General features: G+C 35.8%; 1 protein-coding gene across 1 annotated transcript; it reads left to right on the top strand.

The window, feature by feature from the left end:
• The first annotated feature begins 7,404 nt into the window (after positions 1 to 7,404).
• Positions 7,405 to 9,508, top strand: LOC146923557 (uncharacterized). Its single transcript, XM_085711736.1, has 2 exons — positions 7,405 to 8,094; positions 8,207 to 9,508. Exons 1-2 carry the CDS (start codon positions 7,405 to 7,407, stop codon positions 9,506 to 9,508), a joined length of 1,992 nt encoding a protein of 663 aa, XP_085567862.1.
• The last annotated feature ends 13,136 nt before the right edge of the window (positions 9,509 to 22,644 follow it).

Genomic DNA, 22,644 nt, shown 5'->3' with positions numbered 1-22,644 from the left:
TTTGGGTTGAAGAATAGTTGTGTCGGTGACGAAGAGCGATACGAATATACGAACAGAAATTTGTTTCAGAATTTTTTAATTGAAAAAAATAATATTCCATAACTCATTTGTTAATCTATTCTTTTATATTTTCTTCTTTTTTCATCTTTTTGCTAGGGATGGAAATGGGTAGGGTACTATAGTGCAACCCTCATACCCTACTCATATCCGTGTGAGTATAAAAACATTGTGTCATTGTGTTTCCCATACATTAACCATACTTACTACCAGTATTTTAACTAAAATAAACTGATAAATAACAAAATATGATATCCTTTTAACGCAATTAAAAAGTTTTGAAATTTCATTTTAAAAAAGTTCTGAAATTGGAAAATAAGATATTTAATTTATCCAAAACATTTTAAACAAGTAAATATCATAATAGACTTTCAAATAATAAATTTACAAACTTGCAGGTCATAATTTTTCCAAAATTATTTAAAAATTATATGGCATATTAATTTTTTTCCAAAGATTTGAAAATAATGATTATAAAAAGTTAAAAGAGTTTGTTCAAATTGTTATACATAGATTTTTCAATTTAAATGTTATTAACCTACCTAAAATGTATATGTTTGTTGACATCTTGATATTGTGTTTGCCAATATAAACAAACATTGTTATTAAAAATGTGTGATAATTTAGTGGTGATGTATTTTATTAAATGTATGACCATCATGTATTTGTTGAGTAGTAAGAGGTTTAGTGAGCGGGTCAGTAACATTGTTAAGTGTCATGCTTTTGATTACTCCCTCTAGGTATTTTAGGAGATTGTTCTTAACGACCTTATTTTCATGCCATGTCTACTTCTTTAAGTTGCCGCTATCAACTGGGTTGTACATATGCTGGTATGAAGACTGACATATTCTTGTTTCTCTAATTACTTATCGCTGCTTGCGTTCTCTAAGATGGGAGCTACTGGAAAGAATTGAATTGCATTTTAAAATAAAGTAATGTGTATGTGTAATGTATATAGATTTGAATGCGGAAAAATATTGAGAACGTAGAGGAGAAAAAGGAATGACACTTTCTCTAAATCGTTGGAAATTTATTTAAATTATTTAAATGTAATACCGATAAATAAGAGAGTGAATATCTCCTTTATGCAATTAATATGCCGGACAAAATCAATTTAAAGATTGCAGACATATGAAATTTTGTCTCCGGTCTCTTTCATTCTCTATCTCCTTTGTAGTTCCATTGTCAGCTTGTTTCACCATTGTAGTAAACCCTAAAAGAAGATTTGTATTTCCAAACATAGTTCCGCTTAGTTCCACATTTTCTTATTAAGAAGTAACAATGAACACACATTTTACGAAGTTAAAACAAAAAATATTTTCATAAAGTAAATAAGCCCTTAATATTTAATTCATGAGACTCGAAGAGATCCTAATTTTAGTAGAAGAACTTTGGAAGCGGGACTCGTTTTTCTATTATAAATTAAGCACTATATAGGATGTATCTAAAAATGAATAAAGTATAATTGAATTATTATCCGATCGTATATCATGATATTCTTTAAAAAAATGTATATGTGTGTGTTTGTGGCGCACACATATTTCTCCAAAACCTTGCAAAATGGGAAAGACTTTGGAAAAATAGAAGGATGGAGTGGAAGGAATTGAAGACTTTGTGAGAGAAAGATTTTATTTTGGAAGTCTTTGGTATCTTTTTCGGAATTGACTTGGTATTTCATCGGTTGAGTTGTATTCTTTAGGAGATAATATTGTGCAGTTTGATCAAACAGGTAGACAATCGAATACCTTTTAGCCCTTGTTGCAATAACTTTGGTAGAACAATCAAACTTTAAATTATTCAATGAGCTGCTTCTTTCGAACATCATCGGAAACCAACACCAACCACACGATCTGAAGAGACTTCAGCTCGCTAGTTTTTAAAAACAGCCAACGTCGATGGCGGCGGACTGCCCAACCACCGCTAAGACAAGGAGAACTGCCAAGGAGGTTTAAGAAAACGTAGAAAACAACAACGGTGGTGACTCCGGTGGTTGCTAACCAGGGCCGTTCCAACGAATTTGGAGGCTCGGTGCCGGAAGTAAAATGAGGCTCATTCATACAATGTGTTTTGGAAAGGGGAAAACGCTAATTTTTTTTTGAAACTGCATATATTTCAAGTGCCAAGCACCAGGAGTGCACTAAATGGCAAACTGTTACAACAGATAAAATAAGGTGCCCAGCCTACTATACCAAAGCAAACAACGGCAAAGGACACAGCAGAAAAAAAGGCCAGCAACAGGAAAGAAACCAAAAAGCCATACACCAAAAGAAAAATAAACAAAATCCCTCCCAAAATACCGAAACAGCAACAGCAAAGCATGCTACAACAGCATAGGAACTGGTATGTTAGTGGGGGGTACTAGGCTGTAAATATTTTTTGGAGGCCCATACCTTGGGGAGGCCTGGTGCTATAGCGCTGCTTGCACCCCCCAGGGTCCGGCCCTGTTGCTAACATAGCCCCGAGAGGGACCGTGGAGGTGGTGACGCTGTGAATAAATCGCCGATCGCACCACCAGAACCCACATCTACATGGCGCTAGCAGTGTTTGGATTGTGAGGGAAAGTAAAGATTAAAGGAAGTTGTGGTAGGTTAGAAGTGAAGATGAAGGAGAAGAGAGAAAGGAAGCGGCGACCGTAGGTCTCAGATCAATCCTTCCAAAATTCTTTTTTTCTAAGGAACAACAATGATTATTATAGAAAAATTATTTAAGGGTATAATTGAGATAATAAAAAAGTAAGTATAAAATAATTATATAGTGTGTTACACTTTTTAAGCTCGCAGAATGGAACGAGACATACCTATTCAATAATTTTCCTTCCTCCGCTTAGTGGTGGACTGATGACGAGTTGGCGTGCCAGTCCATAAAACAATCTTTTTTTTTTTTTGACAATTTTATTGTTATAAGAAAAATATGTTGTGATTAAAAAAAAAATTGATAGCAAATAATTTGTGCTAAAAACAATCTTATAAGATAAATTTGGGTTACGATTAGTTATTGGATCGCTCCACGTTAAAATTTGCATGATCCATTAAACAAAAAAAAATTAAAAAATAGCAAGTTGACGAATGCATCGATCTTAGGTTAAATTCCCTTAAAAAAAATCTGAGTTGTAAATTTTAAATATTTGACATCGATCTTAGGTTAAATTCCCTTAAAAAAAATCTGAGTTGTAAATTTTAAATATTTGACAGCTTAAACAAATTAGTAAATGATCCGTCCTTTTGCACGATTAGCGTAACATTGCGGTAATTATATTAAAAACAATTACATTGTTAATATTCTCAAATGTTTAAAAATATTGTCCTAGTGAGTTTAGCTCAGTTGATATGGACAATGCATAATATATGTTTGGTCTGTGGTTCAAACCCCGGCCACCACCAAAAATAATATTCTCAAATGTTTAAAAATATTGTCCTAGTGAGTTTAGCTCAGTTGATATGGACAATGCATAATATATGTTTGGTCTGTGGTTCAAACCCCGGCCACCACCAAAAAAAATGTTTAAAGATATTATCGAATTTCATTTGATATTTATAAAATATTTATTTGACAATATTTTTTTTTTGAAGGAAAAACATTTGACAATATTAACAATGTAAAAATATTAAATGATATTTCTATTAAATATTTTTCTCTTATATATGCAAAAATACATTAGATATTGGGACTGTGCCCATTGCTGATTTTATTTGCTTATATATGAGAAAACAAATTTTGATTTACTAAAATGAGAAAGTCGACATGATAAATTTTTTAAAACTCATGACTATTTTCTAATATCAACATTAATGTAGTTTTTCTTTTAAATATTGTGTTATCTTATCAACATTAATGTAGTTTTTCTTTTAAATATTGTGTTATCTTATATGCAAAACATTGTCCTTGTGAGCTTAGCTCACTTGGTATGGACAATGCATAATATATGCACGGTTCGGTGTTCAAACCCCGACCACCACCAAAAAAACAAATATGCAAACATTGTTAAGGTCGTTGCGGATTTTATGTGTCCATATATGTGAAATCAAATTTTTATGTACATATATGAGAAAGTCGATATGAATTCTTTTAAAAACTCATGATTTATTTAAAAATATTAACATCTTTTTTTAAGAAAACTTTTTTAAAAATATCATCACTAACATAGTGTTTCTACGAAATAACATTTGATTTTTTTATCTAAAACATCTTTATATATTTGCATCGCACTCGCTAAGGATTTGATGTGCTTATATCTGGGGAAACAAATCTTTATATCCTGATATGAGAAAGTCGGTATGATAAATTTTGAAAACTTGTGACGATTTTCAAAATATCAACCTTCATGTAGTGTTTCAATTAAGTATTTTTTTATTTCATATGCAAAAACACAATTAAATATTTTCACCGCACTTGTTACGGATTTTACGTACTTATATGTTAGTAATAGAAAATTTGTATGTACCGATATGAGAAAGTTGAAGCGGTAAAAAATTTCAAACTCATGATTATTTTCAAAATATCAACAATAACGTAGTGTTTCTATTAAGTTTGTTTTTATTTTTAAATTTCATATGTAAATCATCAAGATTAAGAGATTATAATATATGAGAATAAACTGTTTTTATATGTTTATGACATAAGAGAATGGGATAAACTATTTTCCTATATTTATGGTGTAACATAATGTTTTTCTTTTTACTTAATAGAAAATTGACCATAAAACTCACTAAATTAGTGATATTAATTAAGAGTTTATCAGAGACTGTTGTTGATGATCTTGGTGATCTATAGTTGGTTGTTGGTATTTGGTATAAACAAACAAGTACCATTGAAAGTTTCTCTATTTGTATGTCGTCTCCTACGCAACCGAGTATCAACAAAAGACAACTTAATGAACAAAAGATTCTAGTTGTTGTGTTGGTGGGTGTGGTATGGAACAAAAGATTATTGGGCTTGTTGAAGTTGCTCCCCAATTGGTTATGTTTCCACATTTGGAATATTATAAGAGTTTGGAAATTTCTATTCAATAAGGTAATGTCAAAGTTGCTTCCGGTTTTCTTCTTTTTTGATAAAGCACTTTGGTGAAGGAAATGCTCTTGAGCTTTGACTAGCAACTTGAATTGAAGTTTTTCTACCAATATATTTTGAAATCTCTTTCAAATTACTCTTGCCAAACTTCTCGAGCACCTCTAGAAACAACTTATAAATAAATTTTAAAGGCAAATATGTGAAAGACAAAACGATCAATCTATCATTCCTCAACAAGAAAAAAAAAACTATCTATCTAAAAAGGAAATAAGAATTGACTTATCCTCTAATAACAGGAGGCCTCAAATCAAAACTTGAGTGAACGAAAACATTATATAAATTTGTTAGTCAATAAGATAATACTTTCAATCTTTTCACCTTAATTAGTTAATTAGATGGTTACAAATCTTTGCGAAAAAATCCTGATGACCAGAACTAGTTTCCTTTCGTCTAATTTGTTATACCCTTCTTTTTAGTCCAATAGAAGGAATAAAGTAAACAGTATTTTTTCTTGGTAGAAAATATAAGAATAGAAGGAATAAGTAAACATTTGATAAAAAAAAAAAAGGAATAAGTAAACATTATTATTTTTTGGTAGAAAATAAAAGAAAATAGTACATTTTCGATTTATGTAGGGAAAATCTATTAACGAAGAAAATTTAAAAAAATGATAAATTATATATTTAACCCCTTATGTTCATTTTAGATTTTATAGTGGTCTCTGTTACATCTGTCTAAAACGTCCACGGGTTGACGATATACGTATGATAATTTAAAAAAATACTCCCTCCGTTCCTTTTTAAGTGTCTTTTTATAAAATTAACACTAAAATAGCAAAGTGTATTTTTGCACATTTTCTTCCTATTATACCCGCATTTTAATCCACCAATAGATTCCTATTTTTTTGCACACACTTTATATTTCCAATAAATTTAATATGTTATCTCTCTCGTAACAAACAATGTTTGTTATTATCTTTTTCTCTAACAAATTCTTATTTTTGTACGCACTCTTTATAACAAACAATTGGCAGTTTTCTAAATATTATGCACATTATTTTGATTATTTTAAGTCAATATAAAAATTATATTCATGAAACTTCTTCTTCTTCATCTTCATTGTCATCTTGTTCTTGTTCTTGTATCTTGTCAAACGAGTCTTCAAATATTGCTCCCTCTTCACCTTTCATAAGCAATTCCAACGAGTCTTCCACTTTTCCTTCTATTTGAACATTCATGGAGTCTTTTATTTTTCTTCTCTCAAATATGTTCTTTTACAAAGCACTTGAGATTTTTAACGATTGCTACTCATCTAATTTATATAATTTTAACTCTTCTTGGAACCATTGTTTGTAACAAAGTTTTATTTAAATTTGAGGACAACAAGAAACAAACTTTGTTTTAAAAAAACATTGTTTAAAAAAAATTGTTCCAAATAGATAGCATTAATTAGTTTTATTGAAGAAAATAAGAGTAATTGACAAAGGGTATAATTGACAAATCATACCCTTAAAATACCAAAAAGACAGTTAAATAGGAACAAAAAATTCATCCTAAAAAGACACTTAAAAAGGAACAGAGGGATTAAAAATTAGTAAATAAGAATTAAATATTAGAAAATAGAATATTGGGGTTAATCTTGTTAAAAAAAAGAATATTGGGGTTAATTTTGCCTAGGGTTTTTAAGCTTGAAATTGTGATTAAGATTTTCGTCACCCAGATGGTCGGCTTTTTCATCAGCCGTACTTGGATGTTTTAGAAGGAATTATTTTTACGTCGGTACACATAAAAGTTTTAATCTAGGAGACTAAACCTTATTTTTGTCCTACAATAAACGTAAATTGGATAATACGCAATTTAGCCATTAAAAAAACAATCATAAAATTTCAACAAAATATATGTAATGTTCTTTAAATAAAACATTTAATGCTCTTAATTTTTATGGAATTTACATCATGCAAGATAAACTCTTTGACGTACATGAAAAAAAAGTCAAAAAATTAAATAAAATCAATTGTACTTGATTAATTTCTCAAATATTAGTTAGAGAGAGGAGTGGTGAGAGAGTTCAGAGAGAAGAGTGACCGCGGTGCAACTAGGGCAAGCTTAGTGCCACCGCGCCGGAGCAATCCACCGGATGAGAGAAACATTGGGGGGGGGGGGGGGGGGGGGGGGAACGGGGTCCAGCTAGGGAGACAGAAATTGGGGGGGATGGGGGAAATTGGTCTGTGGTTAGGTCAAGGAAGAGGAAAGCGACGCAACCGGAAGATGGAAGACGGGGCAGGTCAAGGGTTTCAGAGCGATTCGACGATGAGGGGAAGGGACTGCAGGCTCCAAAGGAATGGCAACTGACGATCACTTTTTTGGCATTGGAGGGAAACGGCAATCACAGGCAGATGGTGACGTGATGAATGGCATGATGGGCAGTGCTAGTGCGGCAGCAGGTTCTACACATCAGGGAACAACTAATTCTTCTATTGGCAACAAGGTATCTTATTATTTCACTAATATCCCAGAGTGCTTACCTATTTTTCTTCTGAGACAACAATTTGAGGTGTGTGGAGTTCTAACTGATGTTTTCGTTGCCCGACAACGGAACGCAAGAGGACAAGTATATGGTTTTGTAAGATTTTCAAACGTTAAGAATGCAAATAAACTATCAAAAGCTTTGAACAATGTCTGGTTTGGTCATCTTAGGGTTTGGGCTAGAGAAGCTAGGTTCGATAGGTTCGCAGTGAATGATAAGAAACCGTTGGTTATGTCTAAACCTGTTAGGAATAAGGTTGAGGGTGTAGTAGAGGAGAAGGAGTTGGTTCGGGCTAATGGGGAGGGAGAAAAAAGTGTGAGGATGGGTGAGGAAGTAGTTGCGGTTGTAGGAAAGGGAAGAAGCGAGGAGGGAGAAAAAAATGTGAGAGTGGGACAAGTGGAGGTGGATGTAAATGGTGAGGGAGCAAACTTGAAAGGAAATACGAAGAAGATGGAGGAGGGTTTATCACCGATTTTGCAGAAGGTGGAAGAGTGGAGGCCGAATGTGGGGAAAAAACCGGACACAATCGTCTTGAATATTGATGATGAGGGACGGAACTAGGGTGTCTGAGGAGGAATTATTTCAGCTACAAAAACCTACTAAGCTTGCTTTCAAGGATAGTCACGGTTTACTTGAGTACAGGTCAGATCCAGATGATAAGGAATGGGCAAACTCTGGTATTGTTGCGATGGTAGTAACGGGGGAAACAACTTTATCAATACAGCAACGTGTTGAGGACGCAGGTTTTATTCATGTTGAAGTAATTCCGATGGGTGGTGACAGACTTTTTCTTCGTTGCCGTAATAATGATGATATCTGGAAAATATTTAATGAAGCAATAGATTTTTTTAGTATGTTTCTTTCTGATGTGCATAAATGGTCGCCAAAAGATTTATGTTATGAACGTGGTGCTTGGTTACGAGTATACGGAACGCCGATTCATGCGTGGAACACAAATTTTTTCAAACTTTGTGTTTCTCATTGCGGGAAGTTTGTTCGGACTGATGAATGTACGTCGGATAGAGGGAGAATTGATTTTGCTCGTGTTCTGATTACTGCTACTTCTTTGGAGGTGTTGAATACTACGACGGTAGTTTTGGTTGATGGCTGTCAAGTTTTTATTAAATTGATGGAAGAATGGGGGTGTAACCTTGGTGAGGATGCTTTTTTAACGGAGGAAGTTATGGATTTTTCACATAAAGATGATGGTTCCAAACAATTTGTTGAACACGGATTAGATACTACAGGAGGGGATGTCGAAGTCCTACTAGATGACATACAAAGGGATTGGAATGAACATGATGCTCCTCACAAAGATATCATTGCAGCCACTAATGATTTATCACAACAACATGACAACACAAATATGAAGGAAAAGGCTACGGATGACATGCAAAGGGATTGGAATGAACATGATGCTCCTCACAAAGATATCATTGCAGCCACTAATGATTTATCACAGCAACATGGCAACACAAATGTGAAGGAAAAGGCTACGGCAATTGTGCATTCAAATGATAATTCATCACAGCTTAACTTATTGGCACAGGTATCTATTCAACCGGTTCATGGCTCTTCTACGCAGGCTTGTAGTATTCCAAAAAATAACTCATCTGCTGTTAATAAGAAAAAGAAAGTTGGTGGTTTTGGACATTCCTTACGAAACTTGAAAAGAGTAGCTCGGATGCCCGCAAAAGATAGAAATGATATTTTAAAAATTTTGAAAAAGCATGCAAGGGACCAGCGAGCTAGATTTTTATCTCATTCAAAGAAATCACATGGTGTTGCAAGATCTCATGGTTCTAAAACAATTTCCGATACCTTTATTTCTTCAGTTAATAAAGATTGGGAGAATTGGGTGTCATTACAGGGTAATAATAAGGCTATTGCTGAGGATGTGCGTGATATAGGGGATTGATTGGTGTGAAGTATAAAGGGGATGACAAGACTAGTTTTAATGTCTTGTCAAAGGAGGGTAGGCGAGAACTTAGAGCGGAGGTTGGAAGGATTTTGTCAAAAGGGGAGTCAGGTGGTAGTGTCGTAGCTTGTTGAATGTTGGCGGGTGGTGGGTGTGTATTGGGGTGTTGGTTGGTCAATATGAAGATTATTTCTTATAATGTGAGGGGGTTAGGCGGTTTTGAGAAGCGTAGTGAGATTCGGAAGATGGTACTTGAAAAAAAGCTTTTTGTTTTATGTATTCAAGAATCCAAGTTGTCTGTCGTAGATGATGCGTTCGTAAAGTCTATATGGGGGGCACATCAACGGGTTATTCTTTTCAACCGTCGGTGGGAGCTTCTGGTGGGCTTCTAACGGTGTGGGATCATAATTCTGTTGATGTGTGGTCTACTACTAGTTTTGCTCATGTTTTGGTGATTCGTGGTCGAGTTATTCAGACAGGTCAGGACTTTGTTATAGCTAATGTCTATGCTCCTTGTGATACACCGGGGAAACAATTGTTGTGGGATAGACTGCTGAGTTTTATTCAGAACAATGGTCAAGCTAATATTTGCCTTTGTGGCGACTTCAACTCGGTTAGGTCGATGGAAGAAAGGAAGGGTAGAGGTTCTAGTTTCAGACAACATGATACAGATATTTTTAACAGATTTATAGATGAAGGTTTGTTGGTGGATTTGCCAATTTGTGGGAGATTATTCACTTGGTATCGGGATGACGGGCTTTCCATGAGTCGGCTCGATAGGTATTTGTTATCTGTGAACTGGTGTGCTGTCTGGCCGAATTGCATTCAAGTGGCTAACCAACGGGGGCTCTCCGACCATGTCCCTTTGGTGCTGTCAGTAGATGTCGACAATTGGGGACCAAGACCTCTTCGTATGCTAAAATGTTGGGCAGATTTTCCTGGCTATTCTCAGTTTGTTCGGGATAAATGGGGTTCTTTCACCATTGAAAGATGGGGCGGTTTTGTCTTGAAAGAAAAATTGAAACTCATTAAAAGTAATCTAAAAGAGTGGCACCAACGACATTCGCAGAATTTGGAAGGAAAATGCAATAAGGTAAAGGAACGGATGTCGTTCCTTGATACTAAAGGGGAGACGTCCGCCCTTTTGGAGGAGGAGTTGTCTGTGCTTCATGATCTTTCTGTGTCGTTGCATTCCTTGTCACGGACGCAGACTAGCATGTGTTGGCAACAGGCGAGATTGAAATGGCTAAAAGAAGGTGATGCTAATACAAAATTCTTTAATGGAGTTATGTCATCTAGGAGGCGCCACAACGCTATTCAGATGTTACAGGTGAACGGTGTTCAAGTTGAGGTGGTTCCACATATCCGTGAGACTGTTTTCCGACACTTCTCCTCCCATTATAAAGCTTCGGTTGTGGTTTGGCCGGGGGTGGAGGACTTAAGCTTTCGCAGGTTGTCTATGGGGGAGTCAGGCAGTTTTATTCGTCCTTTTACGTTGGAAGAGGTTAAGCAAGCGATTTGGGATTGTGATAGTTACAAGAGTCCAGGGCCGGATGGCATCACTTTTGGTTTTATTAAACAATTTTGGCAGGAGTTGAAGGATGATTTCATGCATTTTGTGATAGAATTCCATCGAAATGGAAGATTAACAAAGGGTGTGAATGCAACTTGTATTGCTCTCATTCCAAAGATCGATAGTCCTCAGCGGTTAAATGACTTCAGACCTATTTCTTTGGTGGGGTGTATGTATAAGGTACTCGCGAAGATTCTTGCGAATAGACTACGTGCGGTTATAGGAAGTGTGGTCTCAGACTCCCAGTCAGCTTTTGTTAAGGGTAAACAGATATTGGATGGTACTTTGGTGGCCAATGAGGCGGTAGATGAGGCGCGTCGTCTGAATAAGGAAATGTTGCTCTTTAAGGTTGATTTCGAAAAGGCTTATGATTCAGTTGATTTAAATTATCTGGATACGGTCATGCATAAGATGAATTTCCCAACTCTTTGGCGTAAGTGGATGTCTGAATGTATTGGAACGGCTACGGCTTCGGTGTTGGTAAATGGATGTCCTACGGATGAATTCCCTATGGAGAGAGGACTTGGTCAAGGTGATCCTCTGTCTCTGTTTCTTTTTCTGTTGGCGGCTGAAGGTTTCAATGTTCTCATGATGTCAATTATAGAGGCCGGGTTGTTTTATGGTTATTTTGTGGGACTCGACAGTGCACTGTGTCTCTCCCACCTTCAATTCGATGATGACACACTGATCATAGGTGAGAAGTGTTGGTCCAATGTGCGTTCCATACGGGCTGTGTTGATGATTTTTGAACAGGTGTCTGGTTTGAAAGTGAATTTCAATAAAAGCCTTCTGACAGGTGTCAATGTTTCAGATTCTTGGTTATATGAGGCCGCATTGGTGTTGAATTTCCGTGTGGGAAATTTCCCTTTTGTGTATTTGGGGCTGCCTATAGAAGGGGATCCTCGGAAGTTAGACTTTTGGAAACCGATTGTGAACTCTATTATTTCTAGATTATCGAGTTGGAAAAGTAAATTTCTCTCGTTTGGTGGTCGTCTGATCCTTCTGAAATTTATCCTGTCATCTCTTCCGGTGTACTTTCTTTCTTTCTTCAAGGCCCCCGCAGGTATAATTTCTTCTATCGAATCTTTAATTAAAAAAAAAATTTGGGGGGTGTTGAGGATTTTAGGAAAATTTCATGGGTGGATTGGGACTCTGTTTGTTTCCCGAGGGATGAGGGTGGACTAGGAGTGAGGAGGTTGAGGGAGTTTAATGTTTCTTTATTAGGGAAGTGGTGTTGGCGTATGTTGGTTGATAAGGAGGGTTTATGGTATCGAGTCCTAAAGGCTAGGTACGGGGAAGTTGGAGGGTGGTTGAAGGAGGGTGGGAAAGATAGCTCTTTGTGGTGGCGGATGATTTCTAGTATTCGCCGTGGTGTGGGGGTGTGAGAGGGGAGTTGGTTTGATGATCATGTGCGTGGGGTTGTAGGTGGAGGAGGTAGCACATTCTTTTGGTCAGATAATTGGTTGGGGGGTGTGCCTTTACGGGTGCAATTTCTTCGCCTCTTCGATTTGGCGGTTAATAAATTGGTGATAGTGCAGGAGATGGAGAGTAAGGGGTGGGGCAACGGTGGTGGTGCCTGGGAGTGGCGTAGGCATCTCTAGCGTGGGAGGAGGAGACAATGTTGGAGTGTGCATCTCTATTGCATAACGTTGTTTTGCAGGAACATATTCTTGACAGGTGGCAGTGGATTCTTGACCCCATTAATGGTTATTTCGTTAAGGGGGCTTATACCTATCTCACAACATCCAGTATTCCTTCCGCGAGTGGTATGTTTGACGATTTGTGGAATAAGCAAGTTCCGCTTAAGGTCTCTGTATTTGTTTGGCGACTTCTTCGCAATCGACTCCCAACTAAGGACAACCTTATTCGTAGGCGTATCATTCCCATCAACGACACTTCTTGCATAGGAGGGTGCGGTTCTTCCGAGACCACTGATCATCTCCTCTTTCGTTGTGATCACTTCGGTATGGTGTGGCATCATATTTATCAGTGGCTAGGCATTTCATTTATTGTCCCAGCATCCGTTTGCGATCATCTCCATCAGTTTGGTCATTTGGCGGGGCTACCGCGATCTACACACTCTTTTCTGACGGTAATATGGATGGTTATTGTCTGGGTTATTTGGAAGGAAAGAAACAACAGGATTTTTAATCAGAAGATTTACACTTTGGATCATTTAGTAGACAACATAAAATTTATGTCTTATGTTTGTTGTCTTTCTTCAGGTGTGCTATTGTATGGCATCAGAATTCTGACTGTATTTTTTGGTGGGTGGTTCTCTTTTGCACGCCTTGTGCGAGATGAACCACTCTGTGTTATATTATATTCCATTTTGGCTTGTTCAAAATAAAAAGTATAAATACCTGTGTTTTTCTTCATCGCAATGATATTGGTACTCATAATGCAAGGCACAAAATACAACAAAATCCAACCGTTAGAAAATATATGGAGTTTCTTGAGATGCTTGGTGAAGGAGGTTTCGGTAGAGTTTTGTGTTGTCGTGACGTCGAAGCTAATTGAATCGTGGCTGTCAAACAAATCTCTACTGTTGATAGTCAATAACCATTCAAGATCAAAAATTTGTTTGACAGTCACGATTCGATTAGCTTTGTCGATTTCAAAGTCTCAAAAGTTTTTCTGCATTTGCAATGATATCAGTGAGACGTATGTTTAACCCCAAACTTCCTTTTATAGGCTTTCTACACTTATTGGGCAATTAAACAACTAAAGCTTATCTAAAAATTGAAACAGTTACCAACTAATCAAACTTGTTGGGCAAGTAAGTCATATTTTACTATTTTTTCAAAACCAATATTTTATTTAGCATATATATCTCAACAAACTTCATATATTACTTTGATCTTATCCACTTAATAATATCAATTATTTTATGTAGCATAGATATCTCAACAAACTATTCATGATATTTTAAAATTTTCTAATTCAATATTTTGAATTTTTCTCATAATATTTTAACATACTTTTTTCAATATAACATTAATGATTAAAATATTGAAATAATTGTTTTCTAAGAGAACATTAAAATAGTTGTTATTCAATTTTTTTTTTTTGACAAGTTGTTATTCAATATTATAAACGGATAGATTATACATAGTTAAAATATTACAAATAATAAATATCTCACTAATGAAAAAGATAGCGTTAATGAGTCTCGTGTTTTTTATATATCATCGAAAATATTTGTATTTTTATATAAACTATTGAAAAGAAGGCCACTCACGTGCCCTTCTTTCCGCTCTTTTTATTGCGCTAATGTTTAAAAATTATGGACGGTGTTTTTTTATGAAATTTTAATTTTGATTAAAAGCAAAAATATAAATGGTTTTTGCTTTCAAATTATTACAAATAAAACTAACCATGATTATTTATTTCAATTTTTTTTAATAATGATTATTTTTATTTCAATGAAACCAACAATATAATCTAAATTCTTATTTTTTTAATGACACCAACAAGGAACATAGCGACTATCCAGAAAAAGCTCTCTCTGATAGAAAAAACCAATGCCACCCCTTCCCTTGAAACTAACCCGCGTCTCCCCTTCTCTATCTTCCAACGCCTCCTTCTTCTCAGATGTAGCCACGACATTAGGTGGTGAAATGTTTGGTGGTAGCCGCCCGCACCACCTTCCACCAGATCTACCGGAGGCCGTGTTGTCGGTCGGGAATGTCTGGTGGGGTTGCAGGTTGCAGCTCGTCGGTTGCTCCCATGTCACCGACTGAGACTGCTTCAAGTGGCCGCCAGCGAGCTTCTTTGCTCTGTCGCGCGGACCACTCTGGTTCTCTTACAATCTGCGGTTCCTCAACCCAGATCTGTAGTTTCTGGAACGTTTTCCTCGCGGTGGTGGTGGGTTGTCGCCACTCCACTGTTATGAGTCTGGTTACGTTTTTCAAGGTTGTGTAGACTTGGAACAGAACAAGATAACTTATTATTGCAAGGTACGATCTGTTCAGCTTATGATGGGCGCACCATCCGCTACCTCTTGGAAAAGGATGGGTTTGTTTATTCAATCCCATCTCAGACTGTTGGTTTGGTTTTATAACTAATCCAAATGTGCTTCGATGTATTGGACACATTCATTTTGTATTGTTAGCTCGAAAGAGCGTGGCCTAGGCACCCGTTGAGACTTACTGTTGTCGAGGTTCGTCGCGGTGAGTAGTGGACTGATGGAGCTGCAACCGTGTTGGCAGGCAGATTCAATGTCCAGTTTCAAAGCTTGGGATCAGTTTTAATGATATATTTCTTGCTTGGGGGCTTTTGGTTCTTGAATTTATCTGTGTTGGCGGTTGATTCATTCATCATTCTTAGTTTATCCCAACCATCTTGATGATTGATATAGGACTGTTCAGACTCGAAAGAGTCGCAATGCTTGCTGTCGTTATTTCAGGGAGTTGATGGTATGTGATCCGATTCGTCTTGACGATCGTTTCATTCACCAACTTTAGACCCGCGCTTTATTGTTAGACTTTTTTAGGGTTGGATCCAGTTTGTGGATCTTTTTTATTTTTTTGTTTCGATTTTTCCCGTTAGGGTTGTTAACTGTGTCAGGTTTTATGTCCCCCAGTTTTTATGTAATTTTCCCCCTTTTTAATAATATATATGAGCAATTGACAACAAATAAGAATATGGTTCTAACTTAGTTGGAAACTATTTTTTTTATGTCATTTTACTCTTGGCCTAAAAAAAATGACACCAACAACAATCTTTATTATAGAAAAAGTTATTGTTTAAGGGTATAATTGGGATTATGAAAAAGGAAGTGTAGATACATTCATCTAGTTTATTATATATTTTAAATGATAAAGTAAAAAATCGGACATTTGTGTTTGTTACACTTTTATTTTAATATTTAAATTTATTCTTATCTATTTGTTACATGTGTTATTTGTATTGAAAATTGGAGGCATTTTTGGAAAGAGGAAGAGTCATCCCAAAAGAGTTGAAAGGGGTTGTTTTCTTTATATATATTATAGATTATAGATTAAGAAATAATAAATATGTATCATGTGCATATTTTTGTTTATATTGAATTTTAATTACACTATTATACCTATTGATGTTTTGTTTATATTGTCTTTCCTCCAGATATACTTTCTCCTTCCTTCATGGGTTTTTACCTCTAGAAACTGTTGTTTTTTGGATTTCCAAACTGTTAAATTTGAATTTCCAAAATTCTATCATCTACCGAAGTTGTTACTAGGTTGAGTCACGACCAGGTCGCTCTCTTTAAGACGTTTCGTGGCACTACCCAAAGTTGTGCAAGGTAGACTATCAACCACGCCGCCTCCAGGATAAAACAAGCCCAGCTACAACTGTTCGATTAACTACTGCACTGTAGATAAATCGTTCGAGAATTACACCCTCAAAATATGGCTCAATCGTTTGATCGAAGCCACTCGATACGGTACGTAACCGCTCTATTCGAAACCGTTCAAATTAATATGGTATTATTACCATTTTATTATGGTGCTGAGACCACTCAAATATGGTGTTACCACCATTCTAACTTCTCCAAAACATGAATATGGCACTACGACCACTCAAATATGGTGATACCACCATTTCTCTTTAAAATAATATATATATACTGTTAAGATCATATATTATCGAAGGGAATATGAACCTAAGACCAAGGGACTATGGTCTTAAGAACACTCTTAATACCGAAGGGACAGAAAGGAGTAGAAGAAGAAGAACGATTTGTTAAAATCGAAAGGGAGAAGAGAGAAAACCGCACAGGAAGCATCAACTGTGAGATTTTGGTGTGAAGAATGAGTGGGGCGAGCTCTCCTTTTATAGGCAGAGTTACTTGGGGATTAAGTTTGCTTAATCCTTAAGCAAACGCGTTTTACGTGTGACTTGGGGATTAAGTTTGCTTAATCCTCAAGCAAACGTGTTTTCTTAATTGGAAATATCCGGAAGCTTCTGGATACGGGTTTGGATCGGGTCGGAATGTAACACATCAATTTGTTACGCGTAACGCTTTCGTATAATGAAAAATTAATTAATTAATTTAACATTTTAAAGTGACAAAAAAATATATATCAATTTTTTTAAGCGTTCACCCGTTCACAAAATTGGGTACCCCAAGGGCACACCCTTAGAGGTCACTTTTCCCATATATAAACACTTACTAGTTGGGGTGACCCTTCAATGTGGGACATTTTTAAGTCACACCCACACACTAGTTTTTTCATAGTGTTTTTCTTTCCAATTTTCTTCACTAGAATTAACTAGTGTTCCAACAATCCCCCACTTGACTTCAAAATGGTTTCGAGAAATAACGTAAAACGTTTCCATAAGATCTGCTAATATACAAAGGTGTCGCCAACAACTTGAACCTTTGCATAGTGGAAGGTATTCTGATTTAACAAGAGTTGCTTACAGCATTGAACTCTATCTCAGACATAGAATCCACACACAAACCTTTTCATAGGTGTATTCTAAAAGCCCGTGCGTTTTAAGGCCCTGCACGTGTATCCCGGTTTTAACGAATGCTCTAGGAATTCTGCCTCGAAATTCCATAGGACTGGCCTAAGTTCCACATTCGTATAGGTGAGTCTATCAAGGGTACTCCTGTAGCTGTGTAGCCCACTCAACATAGAGTATAGATCTCATTAAGAGTTACTATTACCTCATCCTTCTTTCGCTGCAGGATCATGCTTTCTATATTCTTTCTCTCATAGCATGTTCTACCACTTCATGACTTGTTTTTACCCATTGAACCTAAATCTTGGGATCTCCAGTCATATAGGTCGGGTTACCATCATTCGTGGGCTATAGGCATTAGTCCCATCCTACTGGATGTTTCTTGGACTTTCTCTCTATTAAGTCCTTTCGTCAAAGGATCAGCTAAGTTTTCATTCGTACGTACAAAATCAACTCTAACCGCTCCATTTAGAGATACACTCTCTAATCGTGCTGTGTTTTCGCCTTATCTGTCGTCTCTTACCATTGTAATAACGATTCTTAATCTTTGCAATAGCCGCGGTACTATCGCAATGAACTAACACAGCTGGCAACGGTTTATCCCATAAAGGGATTTCAGCTAGCAAGGATCTTAGCCAACTTGCTTCTTCACTAGCAGTAGCTAGTGCTATCATCTCAGATTCCATTGTGGACTGAGCCAGAATGGTCTGCTTTCTTAGACTTCCAAGAAAACAGCTCCTCCAGCTATGCTAAATATATAGCCGCTGGTCGCTTTGGAATCATCCGACGAGGTGTTCCAATCTGCATCACTGTACCCTTCAAGTACAGCAGGATATTTTTGATAATGCAGTCCTAATGTCATAGTCCCTTTCAGGTATCTCATGACTCTCTCAATAGCATGCCAATGCTCCTTGCTTGGCCTACTTGTAAATCTGCATAAGAGTCCCACGACATAGGCAATGTCGGGTCTAGTACAATCAGTGGCATATCTGAGACTGCCAATGATGCTCGCATATTCAGTTTGTCTAACATCATCTCCAGTGTTCTTAAAAAGTTTTACACTTGGATCATAAGGTGTGCTTGCAGGTTTACAATCAATGTAGTTGTATTTCCTTAATATCTTCTCAACATAATGAGACTGATCCAAGGAAATTCCTTTATCTGATCTAGTAATCTTGATGCCAAGAATTACATCAGCTTCTCCTAGGTCCTTCATATCAAAGTTGTTACTCAACAGTGATTTCACAGAATTTATGGCAGGAATGTTTGACCCAAATATGAGTAGATCGTCTACATATAGACATATGATAGTGCAAATGTTTTTATCATACTTGTAGTAGATACATTTGTCACTTTCATTCACTTTGAACTCATTCGTTAACATTAGAATGTCAAATTTTTCATGCCATTCCTCAGGAGTTTATTTTAGACCTCACAAAGAATTATCTAACTTACAGACTTTGTTTTCTTGTCCATGAATTGCAAAATTTTTCAGGTTGTTCCATATAGACTTGTTCTTCTAGTTCACCATAAAAAGGCAACTTTCACATCCATTTGGAGTACTATCGAGTTATAAATGGCGGCTAAAGGGACTAGTACTCTTATGGATATGATTTTTGTGACTGGTGAATGAATGTCGAAGAAGTCTATATTTTTTCTCTTTGTCTAAAACCTTTGACTACAAGGAAAGCCTTGTATTCATCAACCGTACCATCAGGTTTTAGTTCCTTTTATTTCAAAAATCCAAATACAACCGATTGGTTTTGCAACTATGAGACAAGTCAACTAAGTTTCATGTTTTGTTAGACTCTAGAAAATCCATTTCATCGTTTATTGTTTCTTGCCATAATTCAGCATCCATTAAGGATATAGCTTTTTAAGGCTTAATGGATCTTCTTCCATTGTATAAACCAAGTTCATACTCTTTAGCAATTTTAGCTTTCTTACCTCCTTGAGGTTCTATAACATCTCGTACGATGTTTTCATAACTGTTTCATAACTATTTCTGATAACATGAATGTGATCAAATTTAGTGCCCCCACTAGTTCTTAATTTTTAAAAGGGAAATTTAATTTGCCCCCACTAATGTCGTGCTCCCATTAGAGCCCCCACTAGTGCCCCCACTATTCTTTAGTTAAAGGGGTATATATTTACATAGAATTCGACATCTTTTAAATTCTATGATCACTTTAACATTTAGGTCATAAAACCTATATGTTTCGTTATTTATCGCATACCCGATGAATACATATTCATAGGTCTACTAGTGAGTTCAACTCTCTTGGGGTCCAGGATCTAAATATAGTCCAGACAATCCCAAGTTCAAAAAATAAGACAAGTTGGATTGTCTTTTCTTCAAAAATTTCTTAATTAGAATTTTTGTTCTTAGACTTGGGTACTCTATAAATTTCAATTTTCGTTATAAAAATTGAACATTCAAGCTCATCAATTTTATTTTCCAAAATTCACAGTCATCAATAAATATGATAAAAATATCATTTTATCATTTCTAATTTATGTGTCTTCAAATTAACACATATCATAATTTATTATGTTTAGAGATTCAATTCTCTAAATTCTGATTTATATGAACTTTTGGTTCATATATCTTGACTGCAATAAATAAAATTGTCTAATTATATAACGTTGGAATTAAGTCCAAGTTACTCAAAAATTAAACTTGTTCATGATCAATTTTGATATGTCAAATATTCAAATCACACAACTAATAAAATAGAGGGAGAATTTAATTTTTAACATACCATCAAAGTGCAGTCTTTTCCCACAAGAATGCATGGTACACAAGTCTTTCTTTAAGTCTGAGTTAACTCAGTCTTATTCAATAGAAATCTGAAATTCAGATTCTTTCTTATTTTTATATGAAATATTTGAAACAAATTTCTCATATAATTTCTAATTCATCAAAACCTTTTTCAATTTGATCCATTCATTGATTTTTCAATGTTCATATTTTGTACAGGAACCATTATGATGGTTAAATTGTCTTCTTGTTCGACGGTACATCCCAAACTATTCATTAAAGAGGCTCTGTTGAGAACATGACCGATCAACTTTAACAATTTATTTCTTATCATGATGATGATTATATAATAAGAATTTCATGTTACTGATTCATAAGGAAAAACAACACGTAAGCATGTGTTATTAATTTTCATCCTGAAAATTTTTGAGTTAATCAAGACAAAACCGCAACCTCACGTTATTTTTCTTTTTCAGTCCAAACATTTTCTTATGTTTCACAAACTCGTCTGTTTTATCATTATCAATGATAATCTTAAACTTTTTAGTGTTGTTGTTATATCAACAACAAACACTTCATCGTTTCGGTCGAAATATGTAATTCTTATAGCTTGATTTATCCATAATTTATTTAAGAACAATTTAATCTCAATAAGTAACATCTCCGGTAGACATAGCATATCGAAACGTCTTAAAATTGTTGTTTTTTGGATTTCCAAACTGTTAAATTTGAATTTCCAAAATTCTATCATCTACCGAAGTTGTTACTAGGTTGAGTCACGACCAGGTCGCTCTCTTTAAGACGTTTCGTGGCACTACCCAAAGTTGTGCAAGGTAGACTATCAACCACGCCGCCTCCAGGATAAAACAAGCCCAGCTACAACTGTTCGATTAACTACTGCACTGTAGATAAATCGTTCGAGAATTACACCCTCAAAATATGGCTCAATCGTTTGATCGAAGCCACTCGATACGGTACGTAACCGCTCTATTCGAAACCGTTCAAATTAATATGGTATTATTACCATTTTATTATGGTGCTGAGACCACTCAAATATGGTGTTACCACCATTCTAACTTCTCCAAAACATGAATATGGCACTACGACCACTCAAATATGGTGATACCACCATTTCTCTTTAAAATAATATATATATACTGTTAAGATCATATATTATCGAAGGGAATATGAACCTAAGACCAAGGGACTATGGTCTTAAGAACACTCTTAATACCGAAGGGACAGAAAGGAGTAGAAGAAGAAGAACGATTTGTTAAAATCGAAAGGGAGAAGAGAGAAAACCGCACAGGAAGCATCAACTGTGAGATTTTGGTGTGAAGAATGAGTGGGGCGAGCTCTCCTTTTATAGGCAGAGTTACTTGGGGATTAAGTTTGCTTAATCCTTAAGCAAACGCGTTTTACGTGTGACTTGGGGATTAAGTTTGCTTAATCCTCAAGCAAACGTGTTTTCTTAATTGGAAATATCCGGAAGCTTCTGGATACGGGTTTGGATCGGGTCGGAATGTAACACATCAATTTGTTACGCGTAACGCTTTCGTATAATGAAAAATTAATTAATTAATTTAACATTTTAAAGTGACAAAAAAATATATATCAATTTTTTTAAGCGTTCACCCGTTCACAAAATTGGGTACCCCAAGGGCACACCCTTAGAGGTCACTTTTCCCATATATAAACACTTACTAGTTGGGGTGACCCTTCAATGTGGGACATTTTTAAGTCACACCCACACACTAGTTTTTTCATAGTGTTTTTCTTTCCAATTTTCTTCACTAGAATTAACTAGTGTTCCAACAGAAACTAATACCTTGTGCTTGCTTGTTCTCTTGCTGTCTTATCCTATAATCAAACAACATTCATCAATTTCTTCCTTCTTTTCAATCTTGGATTGCCCAAAGGTGATTTTCTTGCTATTTTTTGACAACGTGATTCTTCCTTCCACAACATCAATATTTGCTTTAGATGTTTCTAAGAAAGGTCTTCCTAAGATCATCGGGCATTCCTCTTTTCCCTTTGTACCGATGACTTCAAAATCAACCAAAAACCATAGCTTGTCTAGACGAACAAGTGCATTCTCCACTCCTCCACAGACTGTCTTATACCATCCATCTGCCAACGTGACCAAAGTAGACGACTTCTCAATCTCAAACCTTTCTAGTTTTCTAGTCACATGCAACTTCCTTAAATGGGATGCTGTCAATTATACATGGTATTACAAAGCTTTTGAGGTTGGAGAGTTTTTCTGGTACCTCTTCATCAAACTTAATCGCGTCATCAATCATCATCTATTATTTCTTGTAAAATTTTCTTCCGATATTCTTTTATTTCAAA

The sequence above is a fragment of the Medicago sativa genome, chromosome 5, assembly GCF_051527215.1.
Source record: "Medicago sativa cultivar Bolivia chromosome 5, Bolivia_mono, whole genome shotgun sequence".
Classification (NCBI taxonomy): Eukaryota; Viridiplantae; Streptophyta; class Magnoliopsida; order Fabales; family Fabaceae; genus Medicago; species Medicago sativa.
This window is presented reverse-complemented; position numbering and strand designations above follow the sequence as displayed.

Bases quoted from the DNA above. Each gene is read 5' to 3' on its own strand.
- LOC146923557 (XM_085711736.1), top strand. From the start codon at position 7,405: ATGGCAACTGACGATCACTTTTTTGGCATTGGAGGGAAACGGCAATCA. The intron at 8,095-8,206 runs GTGGGGAAAAAA...CTTGCTTTCAAG, and splicing joins TGGAAGAGTGGAGGCCGAAT to GATAGTCACGGTTTACTTGA.